At 34.7% G+C, this 19871-nt stretch overlaps 2 protein-coding genes and 1 long non-coding RNA gene across 5 annotated transcripts; 2 read left to right on the plus strand and 1 right to left on the minus strand.

Annotated features, from left to right (window-relative positions):
* Positions 1-5435: 5435 nt before the first annotated feature.
* LOC127265691 (uncharacterized) lies at positions 5436-7300 on the plus strand. Its single transcript, XM_051295630.1, has 2 exons — positions 5436-6060; positions 6552-7300. The coding sequence occupies exons 1-2, from the start codon at positions 5639-5641 to the stop codon at positions 6598-6600; spliced, it is 471 nt and encodes a 156-aa protein (XP_051151587.1). The 5' UTR covers positions 5436-5638; the 3' UTR covers positions 6601-7300.
* Positions 7301-9464: 2164 nt separating this feature from the next.
* LOC127265643 (L-arabinokinase-like) lies at positions 9465-18978 on the plus strand. Of its 2 annotated transcripts, XM_051295543.1 has the most exons (29): positions 9465-9764; positions 9873-10049; positions 10143-10226; positions 10520-10596; positions 10702-10768; positions 10879-10936; positions 11054-11121; positions 11207-11269; positions 11414-11467; positions 11559-11661; positions 11744-11853; positions 11964-12083; positions 12287-12343; positions 12511-12683; positions 12791-12959; positions 13364-13447; positions 13641-13766; positions 13938-14068; positions 14146-14227; positions 14505-14592; positions 14833-14876; positions 14993-15088; positions 15179-15255; positions 15381-15575; positions 15780-15945; positions 16020-16091; positions 16200-16403; positions 16484-16604; positions 18865-18978. In XM_051295543.1, exons 1-28 carry the CDS (start codon positions 9684-9686, stop codon positions 16592-16594), a joined length of 2937 nt encoding a protein of 978 aa, XP_051151500.1. In that variant the 5' UTR covers positions 9465-9683; the 3' UTR covers positions 16595-16604; positions 18865-18978. The 2 variants fall into 2 exon arrangements, with proteins under 2 accessions (XP_051151500.1, XP_051151499.1); XM_051295542.1 differs by lacking the exon at positions 18865-18978 and having other exon boundaries at positions 16484-16800.
* LOC127265644 (uncharacterized) lies at positions 16830-19257 on the minus strand. 2 transcript variants are annotated; one of them, XR_007842004.1, is made up of 6 exons: positions 19009-19257; positions 18820-18921; positions 17932-18297; positions 17712-17792; positions 17383-17575; positions 16886-17202 (listed from the first exon to the last, which is right to left on the minus strand). It is a non-coding gene; the product is annotated as an uncharacterized LOC127265644 (long non-coding RNA). The 2 variants fall into 2 exon arrangements; XR_007842003.1 differs by lacking the exon at positions 17932-18297 and having other exon boundaries at positions 16830-17202; positions 19009-19207.
* Positions 19258-19871: the final 614 nt, after the last annotated feature.

Genomic DNA, 19871 nt, shown 5'->3' on the forward strand with positions numbered 1-19871 from the left:
CAAGCAAGCAAGCAAACAAACCCTTAACACGGTTGTATTTTTTTAGTGTTTTTTAAAAAAATATTAGTTAATGAAAACTATAAAAGTCTTATTAAAATATTTATTTTGTTATTTTTCAAAATAATTTATAATAATATATTTCTATTGATAACATCACGTATCCCTAATTATAAAGTATTTTAAGCATTAATTTGTCAACGCTTTGGGGTATATAATTTTATTCATTATCCCTACAAATACATATGAAAATCAGTAACACTGATGTCACCTATAAATATTTTTTCCACTTAATAATATCATATTAAATATTTATTTTGTATATTTAAAAAAATATTTCTATAATATCAAATTAAAAACTAATTTTACATCAAAAATGAATCTATATTTTTTATATTTATAACATAGCAAATAATTCTCGCATCTTAAAATTTTATTATTAAAAAGTCAAATTTTCAAGCCATAGAAAAAACACAGATTTATTATTTTTTAATAAAAATAAAGAACACAAAAATAAAATAACAAACACACGTAATCAATACGTCCATATTAAATTAAATTGATATGTAACACTTCAAAGTCGCCCATCTTATCTAGTCATGGCGCCATTTTATTATTCATATTTAACAAATCGTCGGAAACTTCCCGGAAGTTTCCAATATTATTGTTAAAAATGAAATTCCTGCCTATAAATTTTTGTCTTCGTTAATTCAAATTAATGATCAAGCTAATCATGGGAAAATTTCTTCTTAGATTCTTCGAAGCTCTACTTGTTTTAGGGTGTAATCTTAATAGTTTTCTTTTTGCCAATTCTAATTTCTATAAATTTTAATTATAAGCCATTATGTGTAAATTGATAAAAGTTGCAGAAGCTCCGAACACTCTAAATTGAAAACGATAGCAATGGAGTCGGAGGCGCCGTCGTCAATGGAGATAATGAATGAGAGCTACAAGGAGCAGACGTCGCTGATAAAAGATCTGGACGACAAGGTCCTGGTGTTGGAGTCCAAATCGTGTCAGCTGATCGGCGCCTACGTCGTCTTCCAAGGCCTTATGTATGTTCAGGCGGCGCTTCCGTCGGCGGCGGCGAGGCGGTGGATCTCCGGCGGCCTCTCCGGACTGGTTTCTGTTGCGTTCTGGTTGGCTTTCACCGTCACGGTTCGCGATTGTTTGAGAATCAGAGAGCAGCAGGACGTGACGTTCGTGGAGCTGCAAAATTTGTACCGGAAAATGCGCTGGATCCAGCGCGGCGGCAGCGGCGGGGGCGGCGGAGGGGATGCTTTGATTAAGCCGTTGGCGGCGGTCCGGCGGCGGCGGTATGCGTACGTAGGTGCTGTGAGTTCTTCGCTGTTTTCCTTTACGGTGCTCGTCTTCTACGCCACTCTCTCGGATTTAGGATGATTTTGAATTAGAATTATATTTATATAATTGATTAGGAAATAACAATCTAAAAAATCTCTATCTAAGAGCATATACAATAAAAATAAATAAATAAATAAAAAGTAATTAAAAAACCCTGTCGTATATATTTTAGTGATACTTTCAAACTTTCACAAATCTCCTGCCCTACATATTTCACAATGGATTTTTGTACAATAATATTACTTCAGCTAATCTATTCATTTGTATTTGACGTAATTGTTTTTAAAATTAAAAATATCATTATATTTGTATAATTTTTTGTATAAATATCGTTACATTAGTATTATAAGACATCAATAGAAATATTTTTATCATTTTTCTTTAATTTGTACTATGTTTTGATATAATAATTAATATTTAAAGATTAACCTGTAAAAACCAAATGGATAGATTAGCGAGAGACTGTAAAATAGAACACATAAAATCTACAAGATTTGCCTCGCCATAACCTCTACTTTACCATGCTTAATCCAAACTTGCTTGCTGAGAGATTTCTATATACTTCCCGGTTTAAAGTGTATTTTGAAGTTCTATAGTAAATTAAAAAATTATATTAATATTTTATTAGTGAGTGGAATTATGTAAAAGATTTTAATATTTTTTTTTGATTTGACGTAAAAAAAAATAATTGTATGTGTAATGGTATATTTGTAATTTAGGTAAAAATTAAAGATATTTTAGTGTTAGTATATATTTACTTTACTAGAATAAGAACAAGATACTTTGAAGTAAGAAGGAGATAAAATGGTAAAAAGAACATTTTGAGTTGAAGTATGATTTATTGTGTACTCCCTCCGTCCCATAAGTAAATATTTATTAGTATTATATTGAGATATAATAGGAATAAAGTAGAAATAACTAAAATAACCTTATTAGTATGTGTGATATAAAGATACTGACATTTGTGTAATATATTGTAAGTTGTAAGGGTATTTGTAAATACTACAATTACTGAAAAAGAAAAAAAAAAAAAGAAATGAATACTTTGTTATAAGGTGCAAATGGAGGTATGCGAGACTTGCAAGGGACGATGTGACTCAAACTCGAGACCTAATCTAGGCTCTGGTACCATATTGGATGCTAATGACCGTCTCATCTAAAAGCTCGAATTATTAGGAAAACTAAGTCATTAGTTATATATCCGCAAATGGGAGTCCCAACAATTTCAAATACGGATCGACATAATGATGCAATAATATATATGTATATATAATTGATCAACACAGAATGGAATATATGCCAAGGAGAACGACGAGAGTAAAAGCAAAGACCAGGAGCATAGATCCAGCCAGCATGGCGCGCCGCCACAACTTTTTCCTCCAATGTCTTCTCCACAGTTCCTCATTAACCCTCCCGAACAAATGCCTGTACAAATTCTGCACTTTTTGGTCCAGTTGGTCCAGGGACTCCATGTACTTGTACGATATTGATAAGAGGGTGCAGATATTGAGGAGAGCGCCGATGAAGGACGCCGACAACGGCACCCAAATGTGGCGGCAGTTGAGGCGGCCGTCTCCGGCGTGGATGGCGGCGGCGAGAAGGACGCTCTGGAATACGAAGTTGTAATTGGCAAGCTGGAATACGGCGGTCTCCATTTTCAGAATCTGGTCTTCTTTCTTCTCGATCTGCTCTTCCAGATCCTTCTGTATCTCCTCTTCGCCACTACTACTCTTTTCTTCCGTTATTCTTCCTCCAGATCGTATTCTCATCATCATCTCATTGGTTCATTAATTCGTTTATGCGTGTATATATATATATATATATATCCATGTATTTGTGTGCTGCGTGCTAAGTGACGTGGTCGAATTCTAATTCTATGTTAATTTATTTATAATTACTCAGTCGTATGGGATGTTTGGTTGGTTAGTAATTTTGGAAGTTCTCGATGTTGTGGTTTTCTATTTTTTTTTTTTTTTTTAAAGGAAAATAAGGAATCGGCCGCCGCTGTTCTTCGTATATTTTGTGGGTAAATTTTTCTGTCGAATTTAATACTTTTTGGGTGTGTTTGTTTGGGGGTTTGGATTTTGGATTGGGATTTGAATAGTAAAAATTTTGAATTTGAATAGTTGTATGATGTGATATAAATAGGGTTTGATGTGATGTTTTGAATGTAAAATTGATTTTTAGTATAATATAAAAAATGAAAAATAGGTGTTTGATTTGATATTTTTGGGGGGAAAAAATTGGATGAATAGTAGAAATCCTTCAAAATCCTTCAAACAAACACACCATTTATGTCCAATAAGACAAGTCATATTACCGGTGCTAGGGGCGTTGTGTTCGCGTCCGGTTGAAGTGTAACAAAAACTATGGCAATCTGAACATGGCCCAAACTTGAATTTTGATCCGAAACTTCATATTCGAACACGACACGAATTTTTTTCGATCACATTCAGGTTAATCTGATTTAGTTTCATATCATCCGATAATCCGAAGAAGCCTTATATGAAACAAACTCGAAAATCTAAAAAAAAATTAAATTTATCTAGAAAAGATCAAATAAATGACAAATTCACCTGACAAGTCATTTATTACCGAACTTCTCGAGATTGTAATTTGATATTTTAAAGAAAAAAAATAATATTTCATATTGAGTTTTTCTGAGTAGATATGGTGTAGGTTTATATATTGTACCTTTTATAATATTTATGAAAAAAGATTAGGATTGATCCAATTAACATAATATTGTCTGTGCAATCCTAATTTACAAAATGTAAGTATTCCTAATTTTTTAACGTGAATTTGAATTTGTACAAAACAGAAAATCATATTAGTAGAAAGAAAATTGTAAGATGAACAAATAAGGTGTTTTCTTTCATTTTAAATAGATTAATTATAGGTCAATAAATAATCATATATGTATAGTTAAATTATTATTATAATCCTATAAATTTCCTACAAATGCATACAATAGCCAACATTTATTTATTTGAAAAGCAATTCATCCATCTAGTACTAATCTTGCCTTCATCACTGTTACTAGACAACTGAGGGTGTTTTTTTTTTTTTTTTTTTTTATGTTTGAAATGAAATGATTTTTAAATAAAAAAATTAGATATTGAGATAATATTTTTAATAAAAAAAATTAAGAAAGTAAGTGGTAAAAAAAAGAAAAGGAAAAACTTAAATGTAAATAAATAAATCATGAATCATCGTTCTTCTTCGCTCCAGAGGAGTAGCAGCAATGAAATAGTCATTTTGTAGTTATTTTAAAATATTTACTTAATGATTATAATATATTTGTAATACAGTGGAATTAATAAATAATAAAAATTAGTGTGATTTCTATGGCGTGACTTTTTTATTTTTAAAAAGTGCTTATTTGTGAATAAACTATTTAAAGGCTTTCCACTTAAAGGGTTTGTTTGTTTGGGAGATTGGATTAAATTTTCACTATTCTTTTTTTTTTTTTTAAATATCAAATTAAATACTTATTTTTTTTTTTATATATTATACTAAAAATCAATTTTACATTCAAAACATAGCATCAACATCTATTTATATCACATCATAAAACTATTCAAATTCAAAATTTTTATTATTGAAATCCCAGGTCAAAATTCAAACCTCCAAACAAACACACCCGTGATGGAGTAAGTGTCATACTCTACTCCTACGTAAATAAATAAATTATTGGTGGAGTTTAATTTCAACTATTACTATACTGTATTGTATTATACACGCAACATTAACTCGCAGGCTAACTGTAAATGGTTAATTAACTTAATTAATAGAGAATAAATTAAAGACTTTTGGCAGTTGAATTCATGGTGCATTCTTTGAGCTGACAACAATCCACGTCGGATCTCTTTTGAAAATTATAAAGTGGCTTATACTATACTGTTATTTAAATTCAAACAATATCAGTCAAAATATAGATATGATATGTTCGTATGTATGATTTGCTTGCAATAATCTTATCTATATATGTATTTATCCAAATTGTCTATATGTTCGTATCTGTATTTTCATTCCATCGATAATATAAAGACCATCAATTCCTGGAGTAAGTTTTATTGTTATTACAATCAATTAATTCGACATATCGATCATGCAAACGAAGCAGTTGGAATTCTCTTTTCTTCTCCTCCTCCTCTACAAAAGTGATTCGTCAGTGAAGTGAATAAGATTAACTAACTTGATCGATTGAGGTGTAAGTAATTAATTTAAGTATTAATAGATAGATACAGACAGATCTGATCGATCATCGATCGATAAGATGAGTTCTAAAACATCAGTGGCGAGGTTTGAGAACAGATTAATTTGCGGAGCGAGTGTGCGACTCCGGTGCCGGTACGTGAAGGACGTGAGAAGGAACCTCTGGTACTACGGCAACCTCAGCTGTCGGATCCAACCCGGTCGCTGTGCAGACGTCGCCTCCACCTTCTTCCTCGACGAGTGGCTGCGGGAGAAGAAGGGCCAGCAGTTCGCCTTCACCGTTGACGACGACGACGTCGCGGTGGTGGCGCCGCCGCCTCCGCTGGTGTTGGAGCATGGCGACTTCCTTAATCTCATGGGCAAGCACGTTGCCATTCAGATCAGGGACGATAATCTTCAACTTGAACTGATCGAAGTACTTGACGCCGTGCTTCCGCCTCCTGCAGCTGACGATGAAATCAATTACCAGTGGCGGTGGTGGTGGTAAGTACGTACCTTATTTAATTGTACGTTTCTTTTGTCCAAAACTCTAATTTTTTACTATTTGGATGGTGCGTTGTCCAAAAAAAAATAAATATATTTTTTTTCTCTTATAAAACATAACAATCATACATTATTTTAAGTATCAAATTCAAATTATATTTTTTTCAAATTTATCTAAAGAAACATACCCTAAATTTCTTGCAACCTCTCTCTAAAAACTCAGATCTATATATATATATATATAAAATGGAATCTTGAGGGTGTGTTTGTTCGGGGCTTTGGATTTTGAGTTTGAATTTGAATAATTGTATAATGTGATATAAATAGGTGTTTATGTGATGTTTTGAACATAAAAATTGATTTTTAGTATAAAATAAAAAATAAATATTTAATTTTATATTTTAAAAAAAAAAAATAGAATAATGGATTTAAAATGCAATCCCCAGACAAACGCACTAGCTAATTGGTCTCAATTGGATGATTGATTTCAGGCGGACGTCCTTTGGGGTTTGCTATGGTGCCCGTCAAAACCATAAATGACAAACTCCATATGATATAGTTTACACTATTTGGGCTCCGCCCATTCACGTCTCTAAGGTCCTGGGCCTTCTGGCCCATATACCTATATAAATATACACGTATACATCTTACCATCCTCACTATCACTTTGCCCTAGCCTCACCGCCGTCTTCATCCTTTTCCGGTTACGATTTCCTCTACGCAGAGAGCACTCTTCCGCCGCTGCATCCACCGTCAATCGATCTTCCGTACGCTTCGTCTCACTGAACTGTGCACGTTTCTCACGAGGTTATTAGAATCGCTCCTGCTCCGGTCTCCGTACCGGAGATTCCTTCACTCAACATCAGTTGTCTTTGCTTACGCGCACCTTCAATTCGTCTTTGTCTATTCTATCATCTATTTTCCTTAGGAGGTTACTTTGTGAATCCAGTTTGATGTGATCACGGACGAATTACTTCAATTTCATCACACTTGTGTCATGTGTGCCACTGGTTTACTCACTCGAGGCTGAATTTGTATGTGCTTATCACCCTTAATTAATTACTTAATTAAGCTATATATATATATGTGTGTATATACACGAAGTCGGCGGTGAGTGAGCGAGCGATGATATGTATGATGACAATGTACGTACAATGTATCTAATACTAAAGCAGAAAAATGTCATGTCGTGTATTATATATATACACATTTTTTTTTTCTTATATATATAATGTTGAAATCCGTCATTATTATTCAAAAATGCAAGTTCGTTGCCTGATAGTTTATAAATTAAGAGGCTCTTTGGTAAAGAGATTTTTTGAATAACTTCTAGAGTCAAATTGTTAATTGTGTTTGGTAAATTAGTTTTATAGAATAATTTTTTGAACTCAAAACAACTAATTTATCTAGCTTTTTTAAAGTCTTTTCAAATTTCTTATTTGTAATAAAAAAATTTATTATAAATTTTACACAAATAAATATATTTTGATTATTTATTAATTATATTAGAATATTTTATTTGTTGATGTATTTTTTCAACAATAAAAGTTATCTTCGAATTTGATATAATTAGTGCTTGAGATTAGAAATCTCGATACATAAAAAAAAATTCTTAAATATTCTTGAATCCCGAAAGGCAATTCTCTTGAATTTGATGTCGATTGAATGCAACCGCCATTCCTCCTTTATTGACACGTGTCTTTAGTCCCACCAGTTCCAGAACTCAACTAGTCCGAGCGAGCGCCCAAACGCGTAACCCAACGATTGCCCCACCGACCATTCCAGAGACTAATTGATCTCCAGACCAAACAACTCCTTGGCCGCCCCATCAAGCGACCACCATCTCGATGGTCTCTTGTCCGACCTCGTATCATCCGTCTCATTCTTCTTCGTCCGACTTCCGTATCAGCCGATCTCCTTCTTCGCTCGACCTCCGTGTCGTCCGACTCAACAGGCTGCGGACCATCCGACCTGCTTATCTGACTGCGGACCATCCGACCTGCTTATATGACTGCAGACTAATCCGACCTGCTTATCCGACTACAAACCAACCAACCGCGGACCAACCGACTTGTCTGTCCGACCACGGACCTTTCGATCTGCCTGTCCGACTGCTAACCAACCGACCGGATCAACCGACTACGGACCAACCAACCTGAGTGCATATTTTCTCTTTTTCTTCTTTTTTTCCGCCCGACTTCGTAATACTATTATATTATAGTTTTACTTTTATAAATTTAAAATAATTAATTTATCTATAAAAATTATTTTAATTATAAAATATATAAATTTAAAATTAATAGAAAATATAAATATTAATAATTTATTTTTTATATTAAAATGATGTATATATAAATTTTATATTAAAAATAAATTATATAAATTAAATAAATATATACACCGAAAATTTATTATTTTATATTTTACATTATTTTTAATAGAAAAAACTATTTATATTTTTCAATAAAAATATATTATTTTTAAATCTAACTATAATAAAAATAAATAACACTTTTACAATTTTCCAAACATTCTAAACTCAAAAGAATACAATTCAATATATTAGAAAAAAATAAAATAAAAATATTCTCGATTGTTATTTTAAGTATAAACAGCTAATATAACAGTTATTTTATCAAATATTTTAGTACAGTTAATCGAATCAGCTACCTAAATCCGAAATACACTGAAGTTTCCCAAATTCTACCTAATAATATCAAAAAATTTTCAAATTAATATTTTAAAATTTTTTAAAGAATAAAAATATTTTCAAGAGACAAACAAAAATAAAAAATTGAATACATTTTAGAAGGTTATTAAAAAAATATAATATATACCTATACAATATAATATATATACATTTTATTTAAAAATGCATTTACTTTTTATATTACTAAAAAATAAAAATAAAAAAAATAATGCATTCTTCCAAAATATAGTGAAGACACCCGAATTTGCCACAAAATATTATTGCTGTACATTAAAAGTTTGTAAGTAAACAGAATGTCTTCTTTTTGTAAATAAATAAATAAATAAAAATGAAATATAAAAAAAAATTTAAAAATTAATATTTATAATATTTTTATACTTTCTCGAGATTGAATTTCTTTGTCATTATATTAACATTAAATAAATTTATATTTATATAAAAAAAAATGTTCAAATTAACGCACCCAAACAATAATTTTGTTCTTATTAGAAAATTTCTCCCAAAAAATAGCAATACATTTATTTTCAAGATCATCCATTTCATAACTTAATTAGTTACCCTTTAGAGGGGTGAGTAGTAATTATATTCATCGCCTCCGTCGTCGCCGTCATCAGGCAAGTGGTCAATTTTTACTTACAATTCTATAATCTATACAGAATATATATAGAGAGAGATAGATAGATACACATACATATGGTAATTCAAAAGTAGCAAAGGAAACCGCCATAATTTGCTTCGCTTACGGATAACTGCTTCTGCAATTCCCACCTCACTCTGACATCAGAGCCGTATGGTGTACTTATTGAGCACCTCTCCTGCGCAATTTGTCACTCCCATAGCCTCGGATTTTGAATTGTGGCGAACTCACTTCAGTACCTTCGCAATTCTCTGAAACATTTGAGGGAGTTCAGATATGGTAGCCGAAGACGCAGTGAAGATTTTTGCCTATTACGTTACTGGCCATGGCTTCGGGCACGCTACCCGAGTTGTTGAGGTTAGTCTTCATTCACGCTTCTGACGATTCATTCTTATCTAGGATTGCCTTTTGTTTTTGTCTCTAATCCGGATTGTGTTCACTTCACCTCAATTTTGGTTTGATCAGGTTGCTCGACATCTGATTCTCGCCGGGCACCAGGTTCACGTGGTCACCGGTGCGCCGGATTATGTCTTCACCGGTGAAATAAAATCTCCTCGCCTTTTTCTTCGCAAGGTTCTCTTGGATTGCGGAGCAGTTCAAGCGGACGCCTTGACGGTTGATCGTCTTGCTTCTTTGGAAAAGGCACGGCTCAATGTTTATTTGCAAGCCAATTTGATTTGTTCATACTCTCACTGATCTACCATTAATGTTCGAACTTTCATGAATTGATTTTAGTACTCTGAGACAGCTGTGGTGCCCCGAGCTGAAATTCTGGCAACGGAAGTCGAGTGGCTGAAGTCAATCAAGGCAGACTTTGTGGTAAAGATATTTTAAATTAGAAATGACTTCTACTTAAAATTGCCCCTTTCAGAGTTGCTTAATATGAATACGTGAATGTTGGAATTAAGGAGCAATTTATATCTTATGGTCGATGATTTTATGGCACAAATTTCAGAGGATGATTGTACAAATGTAGATTTCAAACACAATGATGAGATGATGTGTTCATCGGTTAATCTATTTTATTTGTTGTTGAATGCTGCAAAGTGCTCGAAGGAAGTCCACACTCATGTTTTGTATCTGTAAATCTGGAGTCTCTGTTTTGCTTGTAGGTGTCAGATGTTGTGCCAGTAGCTTGTCGAGCAGCCGCTGAAGCTGGTATTCCTTCAGTTTGTGTCACCAATTTCAGGTTCATCTACTCATTTTCACGTACACTTGTTTAGGCACATTTCCTTAATCTCAACTATTTCCTAGTCATCATTTAAGATAATGATCATTTGGATTATGTTTGCAGCTGGGATTTCATTTATGCTGAATATGTCATGGCTGCTGGTCATCATCACCGGTCCATTGTTTGGCAGGTCGTGTTCTTTTACTTATGCTTATTTGTTTTCAATATTGTACTTAATGTATATGACTATATGCATCAATAGATATTCACTTCATTCTAAAGTAAATTTGGATGTTGCAGATTGCTGAAGATTATTCACACTGTGAATTCCTTATCCGCCTCCCAGGATACTGTCCAAGTAACAACGAAACATATTAGTTCTTAATCATTATTCATTCTGCCCTTTACTATAAATTAAAGTTGGAGATTGTCATCTTTGCAATGATTTATCTCTGTGGCATTCATGTTTGTGCAGTGCCTGCATTTCGTGATGCAATTGATGTGCCTTTAGTGGTAAGGAGATTGCACAAGTCTCGTGAAGAGGTACACAAGAGATATTGAAGAATTACTTATTATCATATGTCTATATCCCACTTTCTCATTCGTATATTTTCTTATAAAAATTCAGGTTAGGAGAGAGCTTGGATTTGGAGAGGATGTGAAGCTGGTAATACTCAATTTCGGTGGACAGGTAGATAAGACACTTGATTGAACTTTTCTATTATATCTTCAAACTTGTCTCTCTACCTTTGTTTACTTGTATTTTCTTGCAAACAACAGCATGTGAAGCTAATTTCTTTGTAAAAAATTTTCACCAACTTGCTCTTATTTGCAGCCTGCAGGTTGGACTTTGAAGGAAGAATACCTGCCTGATGGCTGGATTTGCTTGGTATGGTTCAGGCTACACACTGCATTCTAGGATTTTGTATAACGACATACCTTTATTAATTTTGAAATGCGTCCATCTATTCTGGGCGCAGGTTTGTGGTGCTTCTGAAAGTGCCACACTGCCTCCAAATTTCATAAAGCTTCCGAAAGATGCATACACTCCGGATGCCATTGCTGCATCTGACTGTATGCTTGGTTAGTGATATGCTTTTGTACATGGTTAAATTTGTTGTATAGGGGAAGCATTACAGAAGCTAACAATATTCCTTAATTTCAGGAAAAATTGGATATGGGACTGTCAGTGAAGCTCTGGCATACAAGATACCCTTTGTGTTTGTTCGTAGGGACTTCTTCAATGAAGAACCTTTCTTAAGAAATATGCTTGAGGTAGAGTTGTGCTTTAGAAAGGTTATATATCATACAAATATAACTAACTAAAATTATCCAGCACTTCTCCCTTTCCAAATTCTTATTTCTAAAGCACTGCTCTTGATCAGTTTTATCAATGTGGTGTTGAGATGATAAGAAGGGATTTACTTACTGGACACTGGAAACTGTACCTGGAACATGCAGTCAGTTTAAAACCGTGCTACAAAGGGGGTATAAATGGCGGTGAGGTAATGAGTTTTGCCTTGTAGTAACATACTTCATGATTCCCTTTCAGAGAAGAAGATAGATATTTCTAATCTTTGGGTATAATGTCAACTCTATCTGCACAACACAGATTCTTTGTTGGAGAGCTTGATATAAAATCAGTGTACCTTGCGCACATATCAATTTCTTGGTTTTGTATCCATAACGAGTTATTGTGAAATTGCAGGTAGCAGCTCAAATTTTGCAGGATACAGCCAGAGGGAAACGCCATGCATCTCATAAGGTGAGGCTAAGTTTATTGTTGAAGATGCTTAAGATTGTATGGGCAATTATCTTCTAATAAGGTGAAAGTGATGAATCTGTTTCAAGGGGGGGGGGGGGGGGGGGGGGGGGGGGGGATTAGTTACTTTTTCATCAATCTTCTTTACCTCTTATTATCTTGAATTCCAGCTTAGCGGGTCTAGGAGATTGCGCGATGCTATTGTTCTTGGCTATGAGTTGCAAAGGTCTCCAGGAAGGGATCTTAGCATCCCAGAGTGGTATGCAAATGCTGAGAATGAACTAGGGCTCCGCCCACGATCTCATGCTGCTGAAATCAAGGAAGATAGTCTACGTAAAACTTTGTGAGTGAAATTCAACCATTGTTCCAGTTCCACCATGGTCTTTAGTAATTACCAGCAGAAATACTGAATACTTTCTCAAATGACCATTTCCTTCTTGTTTTCCCCAGTGGTTTTGAGGAATTTAAGATTCTTGAGGGAGATGTTTCGGGCCTTTCTGATACCTTGAATTTCTTAAAGAGCCTATCAAAGCTTGATGCTGTTTCTGAATCTGAAAAGAATGCTGAAAAACCCCAGATGAGGGAGCAAAAAGCTGCTGCTGCTCTATTCAATTGGGAGGTAACTTTACATACCCTTTAATTTGATGCACACTGTATTATTTTGCACTTTGAACAAGCTAGTATGTTTTAAGTGATACTTTGTAGCTAATTTATATACCCTAAAATATGTTGTTTTCTTTAGTAAACAACTGAAGTATCATTGTTCCAATTACACACTACATACAGTGTTCTGCTTCCAAGAACATAAGTCTAAATTAAATAATATGGTGATCCAAAGTGTCTTCAATTAATGCCAGCTGATTACTTTTTCTTGGCCATTGAAGTATATTCCGCTTCTTGCAATTAAGCTACAATTTTCTAGCTTAATCTGATGTTCCAAGTGCAAGAACAGGTTATTGAGTGCATGTGTTTGGGGAAGCCATTGTACCTGACTGCAACTTTGTCCTGAATATGTACGTGTAGGAAGACATTTTTGTGGCTAGAGCACCTGGAAGGTTAGATGTCATGGGTGGAATTGCTGACTACTCTGGCAGCCTTGTGTTGCAGGTATTTGCACTCTGATAATCTACACGTTTATTTCCACTTCTCAATTCATAAATTTCTTTGTTACAAAATTTTAAGGAAATTGGGAGAGAAATATTACTCAATAAGACGAAGCAACTTGGATTCTCAGCAGATGGTTTTTTGCATTTCATCCTATGATATTTAGTCTAAGTGTGTTTCAACAAATCATCTACAGATGCCAACAAGAGAAGCTTGTCATGTTGCTGTACAAAAGATAAAGCCAAGTAAACAGAGACTATGGAAGCATGCCCAGGCTCGACAGATTGCTAAAGGACAAGGACCGATTCCTGTTCTGCAAATTGTACGTATACAGAACTTAAGCTGAAGTTATATAAAACAGAGGCCCATAACTAAGTTAAAGAGCCTGACAGAAGTGCCACTATAGGCCCCCTTATAGAATGACCAATATCTGAAGAATTTGAACTGTCATTTTATCGCTGGGGCTATTTATTGCTTTAACTTAATCTTTCAGGTGTCATATGGTTCTGAATTAAGCAATCGTGGACCAACTTTTGACATGGATTTGCTAGATTTCATGGATGGAGATCAACCAATATCATATGAAACTGCGAGAAATTACTTTGACAGGGATCCATCCCAAAGGTTTACAATTAACATCAGTATATGCTTTTGTGTGCTTTAGATGCTCTCCTAGTACGCTGACAAGGTTTTTCTTCTAGGTGGGCTGCATACATTGCAGGAACCATTCTTGTACTGATGAAAGAGCTTGGCGTACGCTTTGAGAATAGTATCAGTATCCTTGTATGTTCTCCTAATTTACTCAAGCTTTTGTGTGTTTGTTTGTTTGCATACATATATACATTTTTTCTTATACCTGCCACTTATTCCCACTCAATTCTGGTGGTTCCGAACATGACTTATAATTGGCCTGTTTCTGAGTCTCATGCGGGTGTTAAACTCATTCTAGCAGTTCTTTTTTGTGATATTTTTTCCTTTCGTCTTTATTCCTTCATATGACTCAATGACTTTAGTTTTATGAACAAACTGTATTTTATTTATACCAATCTTAAATATGCAGGTTTCCTCTGCTGTGCCAGAAGGCAAAGGGGTTTCTTCTTCAGCATCTGTGGAGGTTGCTACTATGTCCGCTATTGCTGCTACACACGGTACTGTGTTTTTGCTCCATTGCCTCTGTGACAATATATATATAATAAATTCACGTTTTGCATTTAAACCATGGTAATACAATCATTGTTCCCAAGGGACCTTCTATTCGAGTTGGTAATCATTTTTCAGAAATTGTCATCATGCTTACTTTCATGAAAAAAAATTGCTCATAATTTTGTTGTTTTATGTTTAACCAGTGACACAGAATAATTACATCTGCCAATGTTTTTTATTTTCAGGATTAAACATAGACCCCAGAAACCTTGCCTTACTCTGTCAAAAGGTAGCTTCCCCTGAATGGCATGCCAGGACCATTCACCCTGGACAACATTTATTTATTTTCACCGTGTGCTTTAGTTTCTAGATATTTGATCACTGAATCTTCTTTCATGGAGGAAGGTGGAGAATCATGTAGTAGGAGCTCCATGTGGTGTGATGGATCAGATGACTTCAGCTTGTGGTGAAGCCAACAAGCTTCTTGCCATGGTTTGCCAGGTAGCTGATCACAATTCATCTGGACAACTGGAATTCCTCATCGCGAAATCATAGGAAATTGCTTTGAGAACTTCATCTTATCTTTTTCAGCCTGCTGAGGTATTGGGTCTGGTGGACATTCCAAATCACATAAGATTTTGGGGAATTGATTCTGGAATTCGGCACAGGTATTAGGCTATATATATGATATTCATACTAAATATCTACTAGCACCTCACCTCCTTCCATGAATTTATTTTAACGGCTGAAGAAATAAAAAAATCTTACAGAAAAACAATTGATTGTTATGCAGTGTGGGTGGAGCTGATTATGGATCTGTGAGGATCGGAGCTTTCATGGGTCAAAAAATCATAAAGTCCTTTGCATCAGAATCGATATCTATCTCTCCTGCCAATGGGGCAACACCTGATGACGGAGAAGAGGATGGAATGCAACTGCTTGAAACTGAGGCTTCCTTGGACTACTTGTGCAACTTGTCACCACACAGGTAAAAACACTGAATTGATATTTCCGGCCAACATGAAACTACCAAGCCTCTCTTAGCTCGATTTTTTATTTTTTTTCAAATATGCACTCACATTACAGTGACTTGATCTGCTTCTCTTTCTATTCATGTCTTCAAGTTACTGTTTTAGTTCGTACATTCATATTTTCATTCCTGTTACAACAAATGTGTTGTTTTCTTGATCAGATATGAAGCTCTTTATGTCAAGCAGCTTCCTGAAACTATGCTTGGTGAGACGTTCTTGGAGAAATATGAAGATCATAATGACCCATTCACTATAATAGATAAGAAGAGAAGTTACGGTGTCAGACCTGCAACCCGACATCCTGTTTATGAAAATTTCCGGGTGAAGGTAATGAAAACAAAGCATGCTCTCAAAAGAATAATCTGCAAGAAATGGTTACACTTTGTTTGATACGATTGCAGGCCTTCAAAGCGCTTCTGTCATCTGTAACTTCAGATGACCAATTAACTGCTCTCGGAGAGCTAATGTATCAGGTACACTCAATTCGAAGCTGAATTGCTCGGTACAAAATGGAAATTACATGGAGAATGCATCCAAGGCAATTATTATCCACTGAATCAATGTATGAATTGTTGCTCCAGTGCCATTATAGTTACAGCGCTTGTGGACTTGGCTCGGACGGGACAGACAGGCTTGTTCAGCTAGTGCAAGAAATGCAGCACGGAAAAGTTTCTAAGTGCGCTGAAGGAAGTTTGTATGGAGCAAAGATAACCGGTGGAGGGTCTGGCGGAACAGTTTGTGTTGTTGGCAGGAATTGTCTGCGAAGCAGCGAGCAAATTCTCCAGGTATCGAAACTCTTAAGGAATTTCTTGCTAATAGTTTGTGTTTGTTAAACTGCTAATGTCAATTGTTAATAATGTTGCAGATTCAGCAGAAATACATGAATGCTACAGGCTATCTACCTGTTGTTTTCGAGGGATCATCCCCAGGTTCCGGAAAGTTTGGCTATCTCAGAATCCGGCGCATCCGAAATTGAACCGAAAATGGTATTTGCGTTACAATGCTTTGATTATTTAAAGTTGATTGGAAACTAAAGTCTTGGAATAACTTCCCAAATTGTGTTGGGAACATATGTAGAAGTTAAATCTTCATATATATACATATACAAGCATGATTGATCATTCATGATTTAGCCATGTATGGAATTTGGTTATATAATACATTTGGATCTGTTTTGATTTTGTTCTTTTATGTGTCATTACAGATTAATGTTGAAAATAGATGCTAAATATAAAATCATGACAAGAATCACCTAATATCTCAGAACCAAATCAAATTGTGTAAAATGTATTTCAATACAAATCCATCCCTGATGACTGACTATTAAAAGTTCATAGGACTAGTGGTAGTGTTCTTGTTCTATTATGTCATCAAAAAATGCTCCAAACTACTCGACCCCCAACTCTCCGAATCATGGGAAGATCTCGAAAAATCTGCCCGGACAAGCATGGTCTTGGAGAGCACTGACCTCCATGGATGGCATCGAAACACCATGCCAGCCACCCTTCTTGATCGACATAGACAACCCCGCAACCGAGATGCCTATGACCTGGAGAAGAAGGTATCCTCAGCCTGTACTGCTTCCTGCCATAGAAAACTAAAAATTAAATGATAGAACTTCACCAACACAATCAAAAGTAGAGAACAATTAAAAGATGACCAAATATGAGGCAAGAGTGTTGTAGATCTTCTCAACTACTTATGTTTGTTTCTTTAATGATTCCAAGCTTAAGCAGAGTAACACCGGTGATTCAATTAAATTACCTCTTAATACAATTTACAGTAACACCCGCCCTTAAATTTTGCAATGTTCATCTTCATTACGGGCGGAGTGGGCAAGAGTTGTTCGGAAGCTGTCCTGGTACAGGCATGAAGTTTTAATCTCTTGTTTGTGTCCCATTTGTCGGATACAAAATAGGTTTTAAGTTCTCCATTGTCAAGATCTGGCAGCCCCTCCCTGAAAAACAAGAAATCTAAGTATTATTAGAATGAGAAACAAATCAAATCATAGCCTAGAAACTAACACAGAAGCCACAAAAATAAAGATATAGTGAAAAAACACATGAAAATTTCGGATCAGATTGGTTATGAACCTGTAAACATCGCCCCCGAACATGATCAACATCAACCAAGAATTCTCTATTCTGCCCGGATGAAACTTGGAATCCATCAAGCTACACATATGAACAATAAAACACAAAACCATAAAACAAGTTGAATCTCTTAGAATTACTCTCCCTCTGCAATGCAAAGGGCAAAACCGATGCCCCTATTTATTGAATCAAATGCAGGGACACGTGGATCATCGCTCACATGCAGGGTATAGATGCGCGACGCGTACCCAACGTCGTGTCATTTATTGATTCTGCATGCTGCAAAATTCAAACACCTGGCTGTGCCTACTTAGGATTTATCTAAAATACACTAATGAACAGTTTTTTAAGTAAATTAGGAGATATAACATCCTAACACAAGTACGTCTATACGAAAGAGCAGAGACTGATGGAAAAAGCGACAACTCTTTAACAGAATCATCAACTCCAATGTGCTTCAGAAGAATCGTTACGTTGCTTCCTCCGAAGCTAAAACTGGTAGACAATTGAAATACAAAAAAACAAAAAAGGAAGAGTGTCTTTTCTTTATTGCAGCTTCTGTTTCCACACCTAACAAACCATTCCTCTGCCATCCCAATCGATATATTAGTAGCATCCACATGATTAAATTAGCGCAATTATCGTAACAGCATGAGTATATGAGGCTACATGTGGAGCCACATTACATATATATATATATATAAGTATATGAAAACTCTTCAGTCCCAAAATTTGTGACAACAGATCAAGACTGGCATTTCTTCTGCAATTGTGGACAAGTTCTAGAAAGAATGCATCATGTATTTTAAGATCATTGATATGGTGAAACATACAGCCAAATGATACCTAGTAAATATCATAATATCAAGGGGTGAGAATCCTTATCACATTAGCTCATATCTGCAAGTGCTATAACTTTGAAAAGTAAAGAGCATATCAATGATAGAGAAAACAACAATCTATGGGTGAAATTGGTCACCATAATCGTTGATACTTCCAAGCATATAAAGATATAAGTGGAGTGGAAATTAACTGACTCGGAAGACTCATCAAAATTTCCGTTCCTGTTATATACATTGTTTGAGCTCAAGCAATAAATGATTCCTACCTTATCTATCAGGATGTTTCTGAAACATTATATGCTTTTTCATAGCACCAGCTACCAAGGTTCGCTCTTCTCATCTTCGAAACTAAACAAAAAGCGCATGTCCTGCATCGTAAATGAAATGAGAGAGAGAGAGAGAGAGCAGCGATAAGTGAACTGGCGTAAAACCTGAAGCGCGGAAATTCAAGCAACCTGCGAGGAAAGGAAGACCGGAGAGCGCGTGGTCCCCATTGAGATCCGGCGCCATACATGCCGGTGTCGCCGAACTCCTCCGGTGGCTGCAGCGGGGAGAAATCTGCGGCCGATAGCGCCTCCGGCAGTCTTATAATATTACCTTTTTATTTTAGAAGGGTTTTTAAGTTTGGTTAACACGAGTCATTTTAAAAGTTTTGTTTTAATTAAAATTTATATTTAAATAATATTTAATAAATTGCTTTATTAAACATAAGTATATATTTTGAAAATTACAAAATACAAATAATAAAATTTTAAAAATAATAATAATAAAGAAACACAGCCTTAATTTTTTATTTTTTATTTTTTTTGGGTAAAAAATACTACTGACGCGTATGAACTGAAGTCTGAATCATAGCATAGACGAGATTTGCTAAATTTAGAGGGACACGCCCGTGTCATAAAAACCCTAAAGAACATTTTTCGTTCTATTTTTAGTTTACAGCATCTTAGTGTAACGTCATTTCCTAAATACTCTTTGTCAATAATGAATTAGGATAGACATTTACAACTTTTTTTTAAAAAAAAAATAAATATGTATTTATATATATATATATATGTTAGTACTTATTATATGTAATTTGTGAAAAAATGAAATAAAATTTGTGTGACATATGTTTTTTTATTTCAAATTTTTCAAAATTTACTATTTGGACGATGCTGCAAAAAAATACACTTTTTTCTCTCATCAAACATTATTTTAATATCAAACTCAAACTAAAATTTTACCAAATTTATCAAAAAAAAAAATAAGTATTGAAACAATTGTTTTGTGACATGATATATTTTAGTATTAATATTACACTAATTCCTCCTGTTCC

Source organism: Andrographis paniculata, unplaced genomic scaffold (genome assembly GCF_009805555.1).
Source record: "Andrographis paniculata isolate CXL003 unplaced genomic scaffold, ASM980555v1 Contig73END, whole genome shotgun sequence".
In the NCBI taxonomy this organism is placed as follows: domain Eukaryota; kingdom Viridiplantae; phylum Streptophyta; class Magnoliopsida; order Lamiales; family Acanthaceae; genus Andrographis; species Andrographis paniculata.

Bases quoted from the DNA above. Each gene is read 5' to 3' on its own strand.
- LOC127265691 (XM_051295630.1), top strand. From the start codon at position 5,639: ATGAGTTCTAAAACATCAGTGGCGAGGTTTGAGAACAGATTAATTTGC. The intron at 6,061-6,551 runs GTAAGTACGTAC...GATTGATTTCAG, and splicing joins TACCAGTGGCGGTGGTGGTG to GCGGACGTCCTTTGGGGTTT.
- LOC127265643 (XM_051295543.1), top strand. From the start codon at position 9,684: ATGGTAGCCGAAGACGCAGTGAAGATTTTTGCCTATTACGTTACTGGC. The intron at 10,597-10,701 runs GTTCATCTACTC...TTATGTTTGCAG, and splicing joins GTTTGTGTCACCAATTTCAG to CTGGGATTTCATTTATGCTG. The intron at 12,084-12,286 runs GTAATGAGTTTT...GTGAAATTGCAG, and splicing joins GGGGTATAAATGGCGGTGAG to GTAGCAGCTCAAATTTTGCA.